Here is an 18,702-nt window from a genome sequence, read left to right as displayed (position 1 = left end):
TTCATATGTAATTTAAAGTATTATCTGCATAAATGGCACAAAGAATATTTGCTACGAGAGGTATATGGTTCAAAATGCATACAGTATCACGACTAATAAGTTATGTTCACATACATGTAGAGTACTTACAGTTTTATTCCTTGATGACGTGTCACATCAGAGCTCTGATTGAATTCCATAATCCATTTGGTTCATTTGTAAGGCACTCACTAATACGCTAAATAAATCATCGTCGATAATACTGAGCAGATTGAATTATCTGAGCGGTATAAAACGATAGCAAAAAAAGCCGGTAAAATGCGGCCTTTTTACGAATAGCGGGAGCGTCGATAGATTAGAGATGATTCTCGTTAGGAAGCTTTTGACGATCTGCCCCGGCGAGGGGTTCCAATGCGAGTCTCAACAATAACCTGGAGTTTCCAGAAAGGTTACATAAATACTACTTGAATTTTAAGTAATCAGTAGTACAGGGGCGTAACTAATTATTTTAGTGAGCCGTGTATAATATATTTATTGTACATATTGCCGGGGGCGACAGGCGAGAGAGATGGCCTATATCACCTCGAAGAGAGGGGATTGGCAAAGATGTGCACAACGATAAGAAATGTTTGAAGAAATTAGAGTTTATATACACAAGGGGTAACAACGATAAAATGGAGGAAAACGATAAGTTTTCCCCCTAGGGATAGATTTTAATCTTCCAGGGGAATCACAGCGATTTTCGTAATACCACGAAGAAAATCACCGTGAGTAGTGTGAATCTTGACAGTACGAACTAGACCATCCTTACCAGGCAATACATCTATTACCCTGGCAGTTGGCCATAAGAGTGGAGGAGTACCATCCTCCTTCAACAGAACCAAATCCCCGATCTTGACAGGGTCAGTAGGGTCGGTCCATTTATTTCTTTGCTGCAGGAGGCAAAGATAGTCTTTTTTCCACAATTTCCAAAATTGCTGTTGAATTTTACTAATACGCTGAAAAAGATTCAACCTATTTTCAGGTATCTCTGAAACACTTGGTTCAGGGGGCGCGGTTAAACTTCTTTGAACTAAGAAGTGAGCTGGAGATAGGAAAGCGAAGTCATTGGCGTCAGACGACATCCTAGTGATGGGTCTCGAATTTAGAATAGCCTCGATTTGGCATAATACTGTGTTAAACACTTCAAAGGTGAAGTGGGAATTTCCTATAATTCGATAGAGGTGATACTTCACACTCTTTATTCCTACCTCATGGAGGCCGAATTGATGGGGGTTGCGGGGAACACCCATCTTGAAAGTTATGGAGTTTTGAGTACAGAATTCCTTAATCTGTTCCGAATTATTTTGATTTAAGAAAAAATCATAGAATTCGCGCATTTCATTTTTTGCCCCATGGAAATTTGTGGCATTGTCGCTCCAAATAATACTGGGCGTGGATCTTCTGGCAATAAACCTTTTCAGAGTAAGAATATAGGCTTCTGCGCTTAATCCTGTGACGAGTTCGATATGAACACATTTAGTGCTCATGCAAATGAAATAGGCTACGTATGCTTTGTAAAGCGGTGCCTTCCTCAAATGTGAGGACTTAATTAAGAAGAACCCCCCATAGTCCACTGAGACGACTTGGAAGGGTCTAGTGGGGAGTACACGATCGGGATGCATATCTGCCATCTGTTGAACAGAATTGGGTGTCATGAATCGGAAACAGTTTACACACTTACGAATTAAGCGTTTAATCTGTCTTAATCCGTCAATTGGCCAGTACTTCATTTTGACATACGAAAGTACTGTTTGCGCGCCTGAATGTAATAACTTATGATGAGCTTGAGTCAAGATTAGTTCTACAACTCGACATTTAGAAGGAAGTAGAATGGGGTGTTTTTGATTATACGATATGGGGGCGTGTCGGAGACGTCCTCCCACACGAATCAGCCCATCATTATGTTGTAGGAAGGGGTTGAGTTTACGAATGGCTTTATTGGTCACGAGTTTAGCATTTTTCAATTCAAGAATCTCTTTTTTAAAGTAGATACTTTGGATATACCTGATGATCGCGTGATCAGCGATCTCCATTTCGGGTGGCGTCAATATATCCGTATCTCGTGGAGAGTTATTTATTTTCTTTTTAATATTACTGATGAATCTAAAAAGATAAGCGACAATTCTTTGAATTTTACGAAAAGAAGAAGATTTAGCGAATAGATTTTCAAAGGTGTCGTTGAGTTCGTGATTTGTTGCTATGTTTGAGACAACTAACTTCCTTAATTCAGGAAGATCATCCTGAAAATGAGGAATTTGATGAAGAGAAAAATCGATGGGATTGTCTCTAATAAAGCTAGGTCCGCATAACCAGTCTTCGGTGGTCTGGGGATTATCAAAGACATTTATCCCTCTGGAAGCGGGGTCAGCGATGTTTTCGTGACTTCTGACGAAATGGAAATCACAAGGAAAAGTTTCCAACAAGGAATTGACCTTTTGAATTCTGTTTTGTACAAAAATGTTCCAAATGTGTTTTTTAGAAAGTATCCAAGACAAGGCAATTGTAGAGTCAGCAAAGAGATGAGATGAAGATATACTCAAATTTTTCTTGAAGATGTGAAAAAGTCTATGAGCCAGAGTGACTCCCAACACTATTCCACAAAGTTCCAATTTGGGGATGGTGAGTTTATTTTTTAGCGGAGAAATTTTGTTTTTAGAAGCGATAAGCCGCGACGATACAGAAAAGTCTGAGTATGTCGCTTTGAGATACACACAAGTGCTGTATATTTTTTCCGATGCGTCGGTGAAAATAATTAATTGAACATCAACAACTTTCTTTTGTAAAAGTAAGCATCGAGGTACCTTGACCTCTTCTATAGTTTTGAATGTCGATAAGAGGTTTTGCCAATTTTTCATAATGATGGGTGAGTCAATGGGTTGATCCCAGTCCAATTTCTGGGACCATATTTCCTGTATCAAGAGCTTAGCGTTCACAAGGACAGGGGATAACCATCCTAGCGGGTCATACAAAGTAGCAATGTAGGAGAGAATAGTACGTTTAGTAACAACATTAACCAATTTGAAGATAGGAGTTTTAAACGAAAAGTGGTCGCGTTCTGAATCCCAGAATATGCCTAAGACTTTATCAGATCCCGTGAAGTTAAGACTGACTTCAGAGACGGGATTTAAATTGTGTTGAGACAGAAATTCTGAAGAACTGCAGTTCCACTTGTGGAGGAGGAAACCATGGGTTTCTAGCAAAGAAGTTAATTGTTCGAAAAGACAACTTAATTCATGAAGACTGTCAGCACCGCTGATCAGGTCATCCATATAGATAGATTCTTGCAGAACACTAGTAGCAAGTTCGTGGGTATGTTTGTTGTTGTCAGCGATGTGCTTGATAACTCTTTGAGCGATAAATGGGCTACTTGGGAGCCCGAAGGGTAATCTTTGAAATTGATAGCACCGTAAAGGCTGCTGAATATTGTCCCTAAAGAGAAAATTTAACAGAAATGTTTCAGTGGGACAAATGGCGATTTGTAGGAACATAGCCTTGATGTCGCCTACTAGTGCGAATTTAAACTGACGAAACTTAGCGAGAATGTCAAAAAGTTCATGTTGGACGACATAACCTTTGTCTATGACGTCACTGAGGGAGATTCCCGTAGACGATTTATTGTTTGAATCGAAAACTATACGAGTGGAAGTAGTAGAGTTGGATTTGAAAACGGGAAAGTGAGGGAGAAAGTAATTAGGTTTACCTGAGTCATTTAGCATTTTTAACGGCACTTGAATTATTTGTCCGTTATTGAGATATTCCGATATAATGTCCTGATATTTTTCCAATAAATCAGGGTTGAGTTGAAAACGTTTCTCGAGACTGAGAAAACGTCTTTTTGCCGAGAGAAACGAATTTCCCATGTCTATATCTTCGATAGGGAGTTTGAGATTGAGTGTGGACTCATATCGTCCATTGGGGAGAACATTAACATGTTTTACAAAATTAATTTCAGCGGGGTGATCATTAATGAGATCGGTGTTCTGAGGAGCGGCTTCTTCCAGCTCCCAGAATTTTTGTAAATGATCGGATAGTTCCTCGTTGGACACTACCGGCTCATTTACGGCGGAAGGAGTGTTATGAGAACAACAAGTAACGAGAGAGTTTGAATAAAATTCCAAAGCCTTTTTAGTATTTTTCGACTTAAGAGCAAAGTCTGGAACTGACCCTGATATCGTGTACCCGAGTAGAGTGCGTTGAAGAACGGGAAGACCTTTTCCCAAACGAATTATTTCAGGTTGAATGATATCGTTATACAGGTCTGCACCGAGCAGGATACCAATTGGGGATGTTACATGGAACATCGGATCACCTAATGGTATCTCTGAGGGTATGTTTAGTTTGCTCGCCGAAATAGAAATTTGAGGAAGCGGATTTGTTATCTTTGGGAGTACAGAGCACGAGATGTCAAAAGGAACGTCGTTAGCGACAGCGAAAATTGTTGTATCTACAATAGATTGAGACGAGGATGAGGTGGAGTTAATTCCATTGATCCGTAATTTTCCATCTCTAGTGGTGAGTGACAGTTCCTTTACGAGGTCAGCACTAATAAATGAAACCTGTGAGGCCGAGTCTAAGAGTGCCTTTGCGAAGACCCTCTTGCCGCTAGGAGCGACAAGATAGACCTGGAGTGTGCTTAATAACACCAAATGATTATCAAGCGAGGCTGCAGATAGAGCCATTGAATGTGGAGTCGAATTTTGAAGATTAACTTCCGTTTCAGGAGCTCTAACATGTGAGGGCCCCTGTTGTGAATTACCCTGTGTATGGGAGTTATTTGAGATAGCGGTTTTATTATGATTATTTGAGTTGTGTTGGCCAACAGCCGCGGAAGGGTTACTATGACCCGTTTTGTCGAAATGGAGCAACGTGTGATGACGAGATTTACAAACTATGCAAGAGAATTTGGATTTACACTGATCGAGCATGTGAGACCCAAGACAATTAATACAAAATTTATTTTGTTTGACAAAACTAAAACGTTCTTTAGAATTCAACTGCTTGAACTGAGGACAAGAGTAGATCGAGTGAGAGTCGTTGCAATAGGAACATTTCTTAGGACCTAAGCGAGGCGAAAGGTTACTGGTAGAAGTGTCTGAGGCTAGGTGTAAAGAGTGTCTGGAAGTAGTAGTCGATTTTGGTTTTGATTGAGATTGAATATTCTCAAGATGAACAACGCGTGTCTCGATTTCCCCTAGAAAATGGACAAAATCAGGGGTAGCTTGGCTACCACCGGATTGGAACTCAAGAGCCCTAATGGTAGGTGCGTCGAGTTTCTGAGTAGCGATATGTATGAGAAGTAAATGCAAGAGATCTGAAGGGGGCCTATTCAAGTTCAATAGGGCCTTGAAATTATTTGACATGACCGTATGAAAATTTCTTAATTGTGAGTGATTTGCGTTTCCAGAAATAGGAGGCGCATCAAGAATTTGAGAGATGAGAGTTTTGATAAGCGATTTAGAGTTGGCGTACCTTTGTGTCAGGTTATCCCGGGCTATTTTGTAATTGTCACCTGTGAGTGGGATATGCTCGAGAAGCGTCAAAGGCTCGGAAGTTAGAAAACTTTTGAGGTAAATGAGTTTTTCCAGATCACTTAATGTAGTATCAGATCCTATTATTGTATCAAAGGTCTCAATGAATGAATTGTATTCAGTAACTAAGCCACTAAATGGTTTTAACTGAATACGAGGGAGGTTTACTGTTCGTTGCCTAGCCATAGACTGTGAGGTTAGAGAAGAATTAGGGTCAAATTGGAGGGAGGGGGTAGCAGTCACATTAGAACTTTCAATGACCTCTAACCTTTCTTCCAATAGAGAAATTGTATCCAAATATTTATCAAAAACCACAGAGGAATCAGTAGAGGGGGTAGGTTCCTCGGGGATCGTCTCCAGCACATTTTGAGCATCGCGGAAAAGTCCGTAAGAATGTTTGAGTTGTGAAATTATTTCACGAATTTTATATTTGTTTAGAGAATTAAGAGTTGTGGGAACCGAATCAGCCAACTTGGTTATATCAAGTTTTGCGGTGAGCCTCTGTCGGTTATATTTTGATCGGTCAGCCATGTTGCGAGAATGTGAGATTAGATAGATTATTTGCAAATGTCTAAACCTATAAATCGATGCGAAAATGAGAGAATATGTACAATATATTATATATTACACGTTTAATAGTGTGAGATTGGCTTAATAGTATCACCCTGTATGAGCGCAGATTAGTATATGAAATGCAAAACTATAAAATTTCAAAATATATGCAATTTTCCAAAATGGGTATTTTTCAGCAAGTGTGAGACACCCTTAACAAGTATTTAAATTAATTAAATTGAAGGAAAAAACAATTATTTATTTTCTATAGTTTTCTAGAAGTGTAAAATGAGCTTAAGCGAAGCTAAATGTAGCAAAAACTTACAATTTATGCAAGAAAACAAAATTATTTTTAATAATTTTTGTAACCTGTGAACCAGGCTTAATCGGATTCAAAATTATAAATTTAATTTAAATCAAAAGGTTGAACAAACAATGTTAAAATTATAACACCCGTACTATCAGCCAAGAAATGAGTACACTTTTTGTATACTATAAACAGAAAAATATATTTACGAAAATAAAATAATGTAATATATGCAAATATTTTTTCATACAAACAAAACGACTCCTTTATTTGAACAAAGCAAGTAGTTTCTGAAATTGCACGTGTAGACCGGGCTTAACAACCTACCAGCTATTGTAGAGACGTGCTGGGTTAAATACTGAGAATTTGAGTGCAGAAAGAGAGGAATATTTTATTTTTGTGCCGGGGCGGCGTGGCTTGGAAATTTCCAAATGCAACAGAAAGACACTATAAATGAAAAACCGTTATTCTCAGAATAGAGATTATCAAAATATGCAAATACGAAGGACCTTGAGGATTTAATTAATAAATAATTAATATGATACGGCTCGATGGAACAGAAATGTTTAGGCAATACGTAAAGTATCCTTAACAATAGTAACCTATACTTATTGTACGGTTATAGAGTATATTCCCATAGGTAAGCTGGTTAAGAGTAGATAACGATTTTTCATATGTAATTTAAAGTATTATCTGCATAAATGGCACAAAGAATATTTGCTACGAGAGGTATATGGTTCAAAATGCATACAGTATCACGACTAATAAGTTATGTTCACATACATGTAGAGTACTTACAGTTTTATTCCTTGATGACGTGTCACATCAGAGCTCTGATTGAATTCCATAATCCATTTGGTTCATTTGTAAGGCACTCACTAATACGCTAAATAAATCATCGTCGATAATACTGAGCAGATTGAATTATCTGAGCGGTATAAAACGATAGCAAAAAAAGCCGGTAAAATGCGGCCTTTTTACGAATAGCGGGAGCGTCGATAGATTAGAGATGATTCTCGTTAGGAAGCTTTTGACGATCTGCCCCGGCGAGGGGTTCCAATGCGAGTCTCAACAATAACCTGGAGTTTCCAGAAAGGTTACATAAATACTACTTGAATTTTAAGTAATCAGTAGTACAGGGGCGTAACTAATTATTTTAGTGAGCCGTGTATAATATATTTATTGTACATCTACTAAATTGTCATGAAATGGAAATATTTAAATTACTGATAAACTACTTGAAGAAAACAAATATATCTAGTCATTTAAATTAAATAGGTATACATATAAAAAAAACTAATAAAATAAGATAAAAATAAAATAAAAATCTGTGGCGAACGGACCTGCATCCAAGCCATCTTTTCACACACACAATCTTTATTTATAATTATTTAAATAAATAAAGGTTCAAATTTAATTTAGTAAGTCTTAAATGAAAGCTTTTTCCTTAACTTTTCTGAAAAAAAAACTTAAAAACCTTCATAAAAACATGAATTATCGCAGCAGTTAAAAAAGTAAATTGTGTGTAAAAATAACCAATTGTTAATAATTTAAACAATAATCCTCTTATATTTTCTTCTACTATATCTTCTTTGTATTCTTGGAAAATATCTTTTGTTTTCACCTAAATTTTGATATAAAATTTATTCCATTTGTACAGAATTACATTTTGACTTACATGTATTGTAATTTTATTTGACTATGACTAAATTACTAGACTAAATTGACTTCCATCTGATTTTGTGTTTAATCAAACTACTAAATTGCAAGATAATACGTACTTGAACATCAGTATGAAATTGTTTCCGATTCTGCGGTGACAATTTCCCCAAATCGGTATTGAATTTTCAGTGATATTGAGATGACTGTATTGTATTCCAGTTCCCATCATAAGGTTCTGTGGTGATGGGGGGCTCTGCATTATGAATTCCCCTTGAAATTCTTGTGGAAAGTAACATGATGCTTCCGTGCTCGACGGGTCTAAAACAAATAACATTGTGGTTAGTAATGATAATCTAGTGTTCTTAAAAACCACATTCTATAATACAATTTGGATTCAATAGTTGATGAAGCCCACCGATCTTTGATATAAATCTATTTTGTAAATAAAGTAATCAAAACTACCGGTAGCCAAATTTTCATGGAATTTCTTAATAGATTAAGAGCCCGCACCTACAGGTGAAATTTGCTAATTATTTTAGGCACGATAAGAGTCAACTTAAACTTAAATAGTAGAACCTAAAAGAAAACGTATTGAACACTGTGCCGTCACTTTTTAATAGCACATGCGTCGACAGTGGCGCATCAAACTTTCCACTTATGGACGGGATAAATGAATTAAAAGGTACCCTCCCTCACTCCCAGAATTAAATTTTTTTCATTTTTTTTAAGTTCTATGTGATAAAAAAATAAGACTCAGCGTAATTTTAACCCACCACCCACCTTCCCCACCATCAAAAAGTTCATTTTCCATTTTTCTTTTTTTTAGGTGGGACTCAATCAATTTTAAAATTTTTAACAAATTCACACGTATAGTTGAGGCTTATACAAAACATGTCTATTTTTTATAGAGCCGTAGGTTGAGTGTAAATTTTTGAATTTTTTTTTTTTTTGAAAAAAGCGTATAACTTTTTTTTGGGGATGGCTACAGGTCTAATTTTTTTAATCTTGTGTATTTTATCAAACACTATATTTCTAATTTTTCAGATTTTTCCGTAAGGTTCACCACCTTCAAAAATCTAAAAACCTGTTTTTTAGGGGTTTTTGGGGATTCGACCGTGTTTCTCCCATTTTTAAATGTTCTAAAGGACTCAGTTCCTTCAATTTACATATAATCTATAAAAAAAAACATTGATTTAATCTATTTTGAAGTTTATAAAATAGGGAAACCCCCCCCCCCAAAAACAGTTTTTCGGATTTTTGAACGTGGCGAACCTTACGGAAAAATCTGAAAAAAATTAGAAATATAGTGTTTGATAAAATTCACAAAATAAAAAAAATTAGACCTGGAGCCATTCCCAAAAAAGGAGTTATACGCTATGTTCCCAAAAAATCAACAATTTTTTGAGCTTATTGTCCTATTAGAGGTAAAACTCACTAACTACACTTTTCAGAAAGTGGAGAAAACTCGATTTTAAGGTACAAATTGTTTTTTAAATTCACCTGACTTGAATATTGGAATTTTTTTATTGCAGCTTTAAAGAATAAATAAAAACAGATATTTTAAGCCATATTTCGTCACAGGAACTATGATACAATCAATATTAGATCAATTTTTGTACTTAATAAGTTTTTCCATGAACCCAATTATAGGATATTGATATCCTATTAGAGGTAAAACTCACTAACTACACTTTGTACTCGATGAGTTTTTCCTTGAACACAATTATTGGAAATTGAGAAGTTAATGAATTTGTCTCCATAAAATATCGCTCACTTACAACAAACAACTATCAAAAATAATAGTCTATTATTTAAAAAATGAACAATAAGTTTCGTTCTTCGAAAATAAATGCAATTTTTTCGGCATTTATGACAGCCACAAAAGTCACCTGCTTAATTGCAAAATAGATTATGTTACCCTTTATACATAATAATATAAGCTATCCCGGTTACAAAGAAATTTAATGTCATATTTCTTTAATCAATCTCCGAACAGATAATGTCCACAAATATAATGTACAGTTTGTACAGTTTCAACAATACAATGTAACACACAAGTCGCCTGCTTAATCGCAAAATAGGTTATGTTATCTAATGTATTATTTGAAAGATAACTAAGTACCAATTCGGCATTCCAGATTGTAAGGAAATATTCATTAAGTGCAATAATAAGTTTTAATGAGTTTTACCCTGAAATCGAAATTCACAATATTGCACTCCATATTGGAAGGAAACATTCACTAAGTGCAATAATACGTTTTAATGAGTTTTGCCCTCAAACCGAAATTCACAATAATGCACTTAGTGAATTATACCATAAATTATCTCAGCAATTAGAAGGGTTAGAGCCCCAGGTGACTTCTCCAGAGCTGGGCAGTACAGTATTGAGTTCAAATTGATGAAAAATCTCAAAAAAGTGTACTTAGTGAGAATTACCTCTAATAGGACGTTATGTAAAATAGAGTAAATAAGTTTTGTAAAAACCTCAACTATGGGTGTGAATTTTTTTAAATTTTAAAATTGATTACGTCCCACCTAAAAAAAAATAAAAACGAAAAAGGAAGTTTTTGATGGTAGGGGAAGGGGGTGGTGGGTTAAAATTACGCTGAGTCTTATTTTTAATCACATATAATAAAAATGAAAAAATTGAATTCTGGGCGTGAGGGACCTTTTAATTTATTTATCCCGTCCATAAGTGGAAAATCTGATGCACCACTGTCGACGCATGTGATACTAAAAATTAACGGCATAGTGTTCATACGTTTTCTTTTAGGTTCTACTGTTTAAGTTATAGACTCTTATCGTGCCTAAAATGATTAGCAAATTTCACCTATACCGGCTCTTAGTCTGTTAGTAATGATAATCTAGTGTTCTAAAAAAAAACCGCATTTTATAATACAATTTGTATTCAATAGTTGATGAAACCCACCGATCTTTGATAGAAATTTTGTGAATAAAGTAATCAAAACTACCGGTAGCCAAATTTTCATTGAATTTGTTTACTAGACTAGGGCGCATCTGTAAAAATATTAGTACATTTGGACGTTGAGAGGTGACTCAATTTTTTTTGCAGAGATTGCTTAAAAGTAACTCAAATAATAATATTTGAGTTATCCTCCCACTCAAAATGGTCCGGAACATTGTTTAAATAATCAAAATATCAAAAAATGAAGGAGAAATTCGATTTTTTCTTCGTTTTTTGATTATAACTTTAAAAGTATTTATTTCCAAGAAAAGCTGTACTGACATAAAAGTTCTGTAATTAAATTTCCAATAATATAGAATTGGTTAAAAATTAAAAAAAAAATAGTCACCCTTGTTGCAAAATAGCAATAACTGCGAATAAACCATACAAAAACAAGTATTCGCATTTTACGTTTTTCAACCATTTATACTACACTTATGATCTTCATATTTCACCCAGAAAAACTATATGATACAGTAAAACAATACTGTAAAGTTGATTAAGATCGGTTTAATAGATTTTGCAAAATAAATTTTGCAATCCAGCTTTCGCAAAAAAATTCATTTTTTCAAAATGTTACAGGACTGAATATAAAGCAGATAGCAAGTTGAATTTTTTTTTTGCGTATAGAAGTGTACTGTACCATTTATGTGCAATTTTACAAAATTAAAATCGATTAACACAACGGCGTCAGGAATTTTTTTAAATAAACATTAATATTGGTGCTACGCGCAGGACAGCGGATAGTTTGCTCTGATTAGGCATTCCAATGACCTTTGATAATGATTGATACATTTTAATTTTTATTACATTTCGATATAAATAAATAAATTTGTTTATTGCAAAATAAAAACACATACTCTATCCTTTGAAATAACACTTTTATTAGCAAAAACTTTCTTTGTTCATATATTTTAACTTAGAGAATAAAAGTTTATTATTTTTAAACATATGCAATTGTTTAAACAATATTTCACAAACAATAATAAAATTAGTTTGATTTTTGTGGAATTAAAATATTAAAATACAACAAAATATAGAGTAAGAAAATAATATATTAGATAAAGATTGGAAGACATTTTGGTGGAAATCAATTTGTGTGAATCGAACACCGCTGTCCTGCGCGTAGCACCAAAAATTAATGTTTATTTAAAAAATTTCCTGACGCCGTGGTAATTAATCGATTTTAATTTTACAAATTGCAAATGAAAGGTACAGTACACTTATATACGCAAAAAAATTCAACTTGCTATCTGCTTTATTTTCAGTCCTGTAAAATTTTGAAAAAATGAATTTTTTTTGCGAAAGCTGGATTGCAAAATTTATTTTGCAAAATCTATTAAACCGATCTGAATGAAATTTACAGTATTGTTTTACTATGTCATAAAGTCTTTCTGGGTGAAATATGAAGGTCCTAGATGTAGCATAAATGGTTGAAAAATGTAAAATGCGAATACTTGTTTTTGTATGGTTTTTTCGCAATTATTGCTATTTTGCAACTAGGGTGAAGATTTTTTAAATTTTTAACCAATTCTTTATTGTAGGAAATTTAATTACCCAACTTTTATGTCAGTACAACTTTTCTCGAAAATGAAAAGTTTTAAAGTTATAATCAAAAAACGAAGAAAGAAATCGAATTTTTCCTTCGTTTTTTGACATTTTCATTATTTAAACAATGTTCCGGACCTTTTTGAGAGGGAGGATAACTCAAATATTATTATTATTATTTAATTTATTTTCAAGCAATTTCTGCAAAAAAATTTGAGTCACCTCTCAACGTCCATCTCAAAACAGATGCGCCCTGGACTATACGTGTTATTTTGCGATGTTGTTAAAGTAGCAAAATAGGAAGCATATTTTTTAATATTAGGAAGTTCATTTTATCTAAGAATTTTGTTTTCTTCACTTTCATAAAAGGTATTGCAAGTTTTTATCACTACAGCTGTTTCGGAATAGTGCCTTTCTCAAGTGATGTACTTTCACTAAAGTATTTTCCACCTAAGAGGACCGCTAAATGCCGATAACTTTATACTAGCGGACCAGATAAGCGGCGATATATTTTACACTATCTTTATGAATAACATTTTACTGGTCTGTTGTGTCAATCAGCACTACTCAACAAGTTTTCGTTTTAATATTTTATTGCAATATTACGGAATATACAGTGCGCTGGAATAAGTGTTACATCCCCCCCCCCCCCTTTCTAACTTAGTACTTACTTTGGGACATAAGCAAAACGCTCGGACAGGTCGATTTTTAAAATAATCATAGTATATTATAGCATCAATGTTTCGAACTTTACGCGGTCCCTCTTCAGGTGAAAGTGATAAACTTGATTTTTTAGAGACCGTAGGCGCAAAATTTCGGTCGAATTATTTTGAAATGTATTCATTTTTTCGAATCCTGAGAAAACTAATAAGTATTTTTGAAAAATTTAAACGCAGAATGAAATATTACAGTATTATCTAGGGTCAAAGGTCCCTGAGAACTTCTATAATGATTATTTTAATAAGTCACGGGGGTAAAAAAAAAAAGAAAATTTAGTCGGATTTTTAATTTCAAATATATCATTCAAAAGAAATTTTTGTTTATTCTGAGGGACTTTCAGCCCTCGGTAATAATGTAATCTTTTATTCTGCGTTTAAATTTTTCAAAAATACTTATTAGTTTTCTCAGGATTAGAAAAAAATGAATGCGTTTAAAAACAATTCGATCGAAATTTTGCGACTACGCTCTTAAAAAGGATTAAAGTAGGTATTATACATTTTTGTAATCAGTATTTCAAACGCTTTTAAATGAGCTATCACATTATCTACTTTCCCATTTAAAAAAAAAAGTTTTGCCTGTTACCTGAAGAGGGATTGCGTAGAGTTCGAAACATTGATGTTATAATTATAATATACATACTTTGATTATTTTAAAAATCGACCTGTCCGAGCGTTTTGCTTATGTGCCAGAAATAAATAAGTTATTAAGGGAGGGTAACACTTATTCCGAAGCTAGGACAAAAATAATCCCCGGACAAATAATCCCGGACAAAAAATTCCCACAAATTATCCCTGGACAAAAAACCCCCGGACAAAAAATCCCCACAAAAAGTCCCGGACAAATAATCCCCACAAATTTTTTTGGACAAAATATCCCCACAAAAAATCCCGGACAAAAAATCCCCAAGAAATATTTTTGCTGCCGAATAGTTCTCTAAAAGTTTTCCCGAAATTTTAACAAATTTCGAATTCCAATTCCATGCTGAAAACTTCAAATTTTACATGACAAAGGAGTGTGTTTTTTCAAAAATCGTGGACAATATGGGCAATAAGCTAAGGCCCCGTTTTCATGACAGGCACTTAACGCGCGTTTTGATAACGCGAGATTACAACTACATACATTTTACTTGAGACCGTTCACATGCCAACGCGCGAATTATGAATGTTCTTTGGAAAAACACTTTTTTAAAAAACTAAACTTCACAATTAAAACTTTTATTTCGACAAACAAAGATTTTAGATACAACTCAATAATTTAAAATCAGACTTTACTTTAACATTTAAATTAGACTTTTATTTAGAGATTTTAATCAGACTGAAAAATATTGATTTTTACATGGTGTTTTATAATTTTATAATTGCTGATCTTGCTGTCCAATACGTCGCAATTAGGTCCAGAATGTTCAACGCTGAGACGCGGCGTAGCCTCGTGTTGATTCCACGTGGTAGAATATACTGGATGGTAGCGGTCGTTGTACTATAACTACTCCATCCCCTGAAGAAGTTTTGTAAGGGATGAACAAAACTTTTGGATTGGCATCTCTTGGAATTTCGTTGCTAGAATTTGTTTTTTGTATCTGTAACATATACAAGGCAAATAATTTTAATAAAAATCTATACAGGAGTTAACCAAAAAATGGCTAGGGCTATGGTTCCATAATTTTGGGTTATTTTTTCTGGATGTTCTTCTTCTTCTTCCTTCGGAGAGTTTATGGAATTTTTCTAAAGGGATGTGGTCTATCCTGAATGGTTTGAATTTCTGTAGTCCTAATTTTTGGGAAGTATTCGCGATTTATCTGGAACGTTTGCTCTTGAATTTAATAACTCTGGATATTTTGAAAAGTTAAATTTATTTTTTCTTTATCATTTTTTTTGTCTGTTAGTAATCTAAATCCTTGCTTGTCCCAGGTTGAGGGGAATTATTTCTGGTTTGTTTTTCAGTTTCTTTATCTTTAATTTCTTTCCTATCGTCTGGCTGATCTTGTGGGGAAGGTTCCGAATTAGTTTTTGATTTAGGTTGATGTTTTATGTTCTTCTTATGTATTTTACTGTAGCTTTTGATGTTTTTACAGTAACTTTGTTATTTTTCTTTATAAGTTTTGCAGAATATCGTGGAAGTAATTTATTCCTAGTGACTGTTTTTCGGGTATAAATTTTTGTGCTTGGTTTATACGTAATAGGGTCTTGTCTCGATTTGTTTCTATTTTCGATGACTTTATTTTTATTTTCTTGCATATGCAGATTTACTTCCTTGTATAATTCCTTTGTTATCTCTCTATGATTTTGAATATAATTATTCAGTATTACTTTCTGTATGTCAACGTCAAAGGGATCTTTTGCGTCGATATGGCCGTTTAATATGTCAATGGGTCGTAACTTCGTTGCGGAATGTATGGAATTATTGTACCCAATTATAGCGTATAGCATTTGTTCTTTTATCGGGAGCTTTGCCTTGGTGTTCCTTAGGATTCGAAGATGTTCGATTAATGTAGAATGAAATCTCTCAATCATCCCGTTGGATTGCGGATTCTCTGGTGTCGTATAGTGGATTGAGATTTTATGGGAGTCTACAAATTCTTGTATTACTCCATTTTTGAATTCCGTACCATTATCGGCTACTATCATTGTTGGGAGTCCATGATGGGTTATAAAAATTAGTAGGGCGTTGAGTACATTGATTGCGTTTCCTCCATTTATTGGATAGGCTTGTCCATACTTCGAAAATGCGTCTATTATGGTTAGAAACTTCTGTCCATCAGCCTGGAATAAATCGATGTGAACTATTTCCAGTGGTTTAGTGGGAGTTGGTGTAACCATAAATTTTGGTTTGGGAGGAAGTCTGTCATATTTATTTTCTTGACATATATCGCAGAAGTTTATGATATCTTCTATGTCTTTCTTCATATTAGGCCAGTAATATTTTCTTCTTATTTGGCTTTCTGTTTCAGCTATTCCTCTATGGTTCGTTTTACCTTCATGATAGGTTTTTATAATTTCCTTTTGTTGTTCTTCTAGGTTAACATCTTCTAATAAAAGATTACATTTTACTAAGTCATATGCGTTGTTTTTAAAAGTTTTTCTGATAATTTCGCAAATTTCTGCAAAAATTTCTTCTTCTGCTTCAAATAATATTGCATACTTCTTTTTCGGGTTGAGGTGTTCCTTAAAAATCTTTATGGTATCAGCTTTTAACTGATCTTTCGATAGCTGGATATGATAACGTCTTTTATTCGGAAAGGTTTGTATAATTGCTGGAGGTCGTGGATTGTAGTTTACGATTTTGACTATAATTTGGTTATTGTAGAAGTTAAGTGGTTTTTCCGAAATAGGTATACCAAGAATTGGGTTTTCTACTGCTGTATGTATTGTTTCATTTCCGTCTTCATCCATGTTTTGATCTTCGTTTTCAACAGTGTCTTCTTGGATGTTTTGATCTTCGTTTTCAACAGTGTCTTCTGGGATGTTTTTTTGGATTAATTCTGTTGCTTTTTCTTCTACAATCTCGTTGATTATTCGATCTGCATCTGGATTATTAGTCGTTGACCATCCATCGTCTTCCATGTCTACTAAGTCGTCAAAGACTTCCTTAATTTGTGAATCGATGTCCTTAGTTTCCTTTGTGTGAATTTCGATTCGAGACAGTGCGTCGGCATTGGTGTTAGCTTTTCCTTTTTTGTAAATTACCTCGTAGTCAAATTCTTCTAATTTTAATCTCCAACGTACTAGTTTGGAGTTGGGTTCCTTTAGGGAAAATAGATATTGCAAGGGACGGTGGTCTGAAAGTATTTTAAATTTTCTTCCAAATAGGTAGGGTCGGAAATATTTAGTTGCCCACACCATTGCTAGCATTTCCTTTTCGATTGTTGAGTATTTGGTCTCAGTTTCATTTAGTGTCCTGGAAGCGAAGGCAATTGGTTTATCACTGCCAACTGGTCCTTGGGAAAGTACTGCTCCGATAGCAAAATTGCTGGCATCTGTTGTGAGGTTAAACGGTTTGGAAAAATCTGGATATTGCAATAAAGGCTCATTCATTAATAATTTCCTGCATGTTTCAAAGCATTCTACAAATTCGGGTGTATGTTCGATCTTTGCGTCCTTTTTCAAGCATCTTGTTAGAGGTTTTGTGATTTTTGCGAAGTCTCGAATAAATTTTCTGTAATATCCCAAGAGTCCAAGGAATCCTCTAATTTCTTTTGCTGTTTTTGGTATTGGATATTTTTCTATTGCTTCAATTTTCGCTGGATTCGGTTTTATTCCTTCTTGTGTGACTACGTGTCCCAGAAAATTAACTTGCTTTTTTAAAAATTCGCATTTGTCAACTTGGATTTTTAGTCGGGCTTCTCTTAATCGTTGGAATACTTTTGTGAGATTTACTATGTGTTCCTGTAGTGATGTTGAGTATACTATTACGTCATCCATATAGACGAGGCATATTTCTCCTTGAAGTCCCTTCAATACGTTGTCCATCATACGTTGGAACGTGGACGGAGCGTTCTTAAGTCCAAATGGCATTCTTAAGTATTCATAGTGTCCATTTTCCACATTAAATGCTGTTTTGGGAATGTCTTCTTCAGCCATCTCGATTTGATGAAATCCGCTCGCTAAGTCGAGGGTCGTAAAATATTGACATCTTCCCAATTTGTCCAAAATATCGCTAATGTGAGGAATTCTGTATCGGTCGTCAATTGTCTTCTCGTTGACCTTTCTATAATCTACCACTATCCTCCACTTTATTTTACCGGATGAATCTGGTTTCTTTGCCACAATCCAAATGGGCGAGGACCATGGCGATTGGCTTGGTCGAATGATCCCTTGCTCTAACATTGAAGAGATTTGTTTCTTTACTTCTTCTTTGTGCACATACGGATACCGGTATGATTTTGTATATACAGGCTCTTCATCCTTGGTTTTGATGTGGTGTTTAACTTCGTTAGTAAAGCTGAGAGGAGTGTCTGGTTGATGAAATATATCGGAGAATTTTCGGCATAGTTGACGAACTTGATCCTTTTTCTTCTTTGACTGGAATTTTGACTTGGCTAATTGAATTTGGTTCCAAATGGATGGAATAAAATTGTGTTTTGTTTGTTTCATAATATTTGATAGGGATTGTAGAATCTTTTGTAACTAGAAGTGATTTAGGAAAGTTTAATTGGGCTTCGAAGAGTTTTAGATTGTCGAGGCCAATAAGACCATCGAAAGTTTTGTGAAACTTGAAGAGATAAAATTTCATTTTGCTGTCAGAATTAAATTCTGAAAATGAAGGAATTTCAGCACAATATTTTTGGGAATAATTTTGAAAAATTGATGTGACGATGAAGGGTTCGTGTTTTATATAATTTGGAAAATATGAAGAAGCTATTTCTGGATTAAGAAATGACTTTGTGGATCCTGTATCGATTA

At 34.5% G+C, this 18,702-nt stretch overlaps 1 protein-coding gene across 3 annotated transcripts in view; it reads right to left on the bottom strand.

Moving 5' to 3' along the window:
• LOC114335623 (uncharacterized) overlaps positions 1-18,702 on the bottom strand; it is a 248,376-nt gene that overhangs the window by 80,238 nt on the left and 149,436 nt on the right. Inside the window, exon 2 of one of the 3 annotated variants that reach the window (XM_028285885.2) lies at positions 8,190-8,388. In XM_028285885.2, coding sequence (XP_028141686.1) covers positions 8,190-8,388 — 199 coding nt within the window. Of the gene's footprint in view, positions 1-129; positions 537-7,206; positions 7,563-8,189; positions 8,389-18,702 lie in introns of those variants that run through there. The other 2 variants (XM_050663614.1, XM_050663613.1) reach the window with 2 other exon arrangements.

The sequence above is a fragment of the Diabrotica virgifera genome, chromosome 10 (assembly GCF_917563875.1).
Source record: "Diabrotica virgifera virgifera chromosome 10, PGI_DIABVI_V3a".
Classification (NCBI taxonomy): Eukaryota; Metazoa; Arthropoda; class Insecta; order Coleoptera; family Chrysomelidae; genus Diabrotica; species Diabrotica virgifera.
Note: the sequence above shows the minus strand (reverse complement) of the source record. Positions and strands in the feature narration are given on the sequence as shown.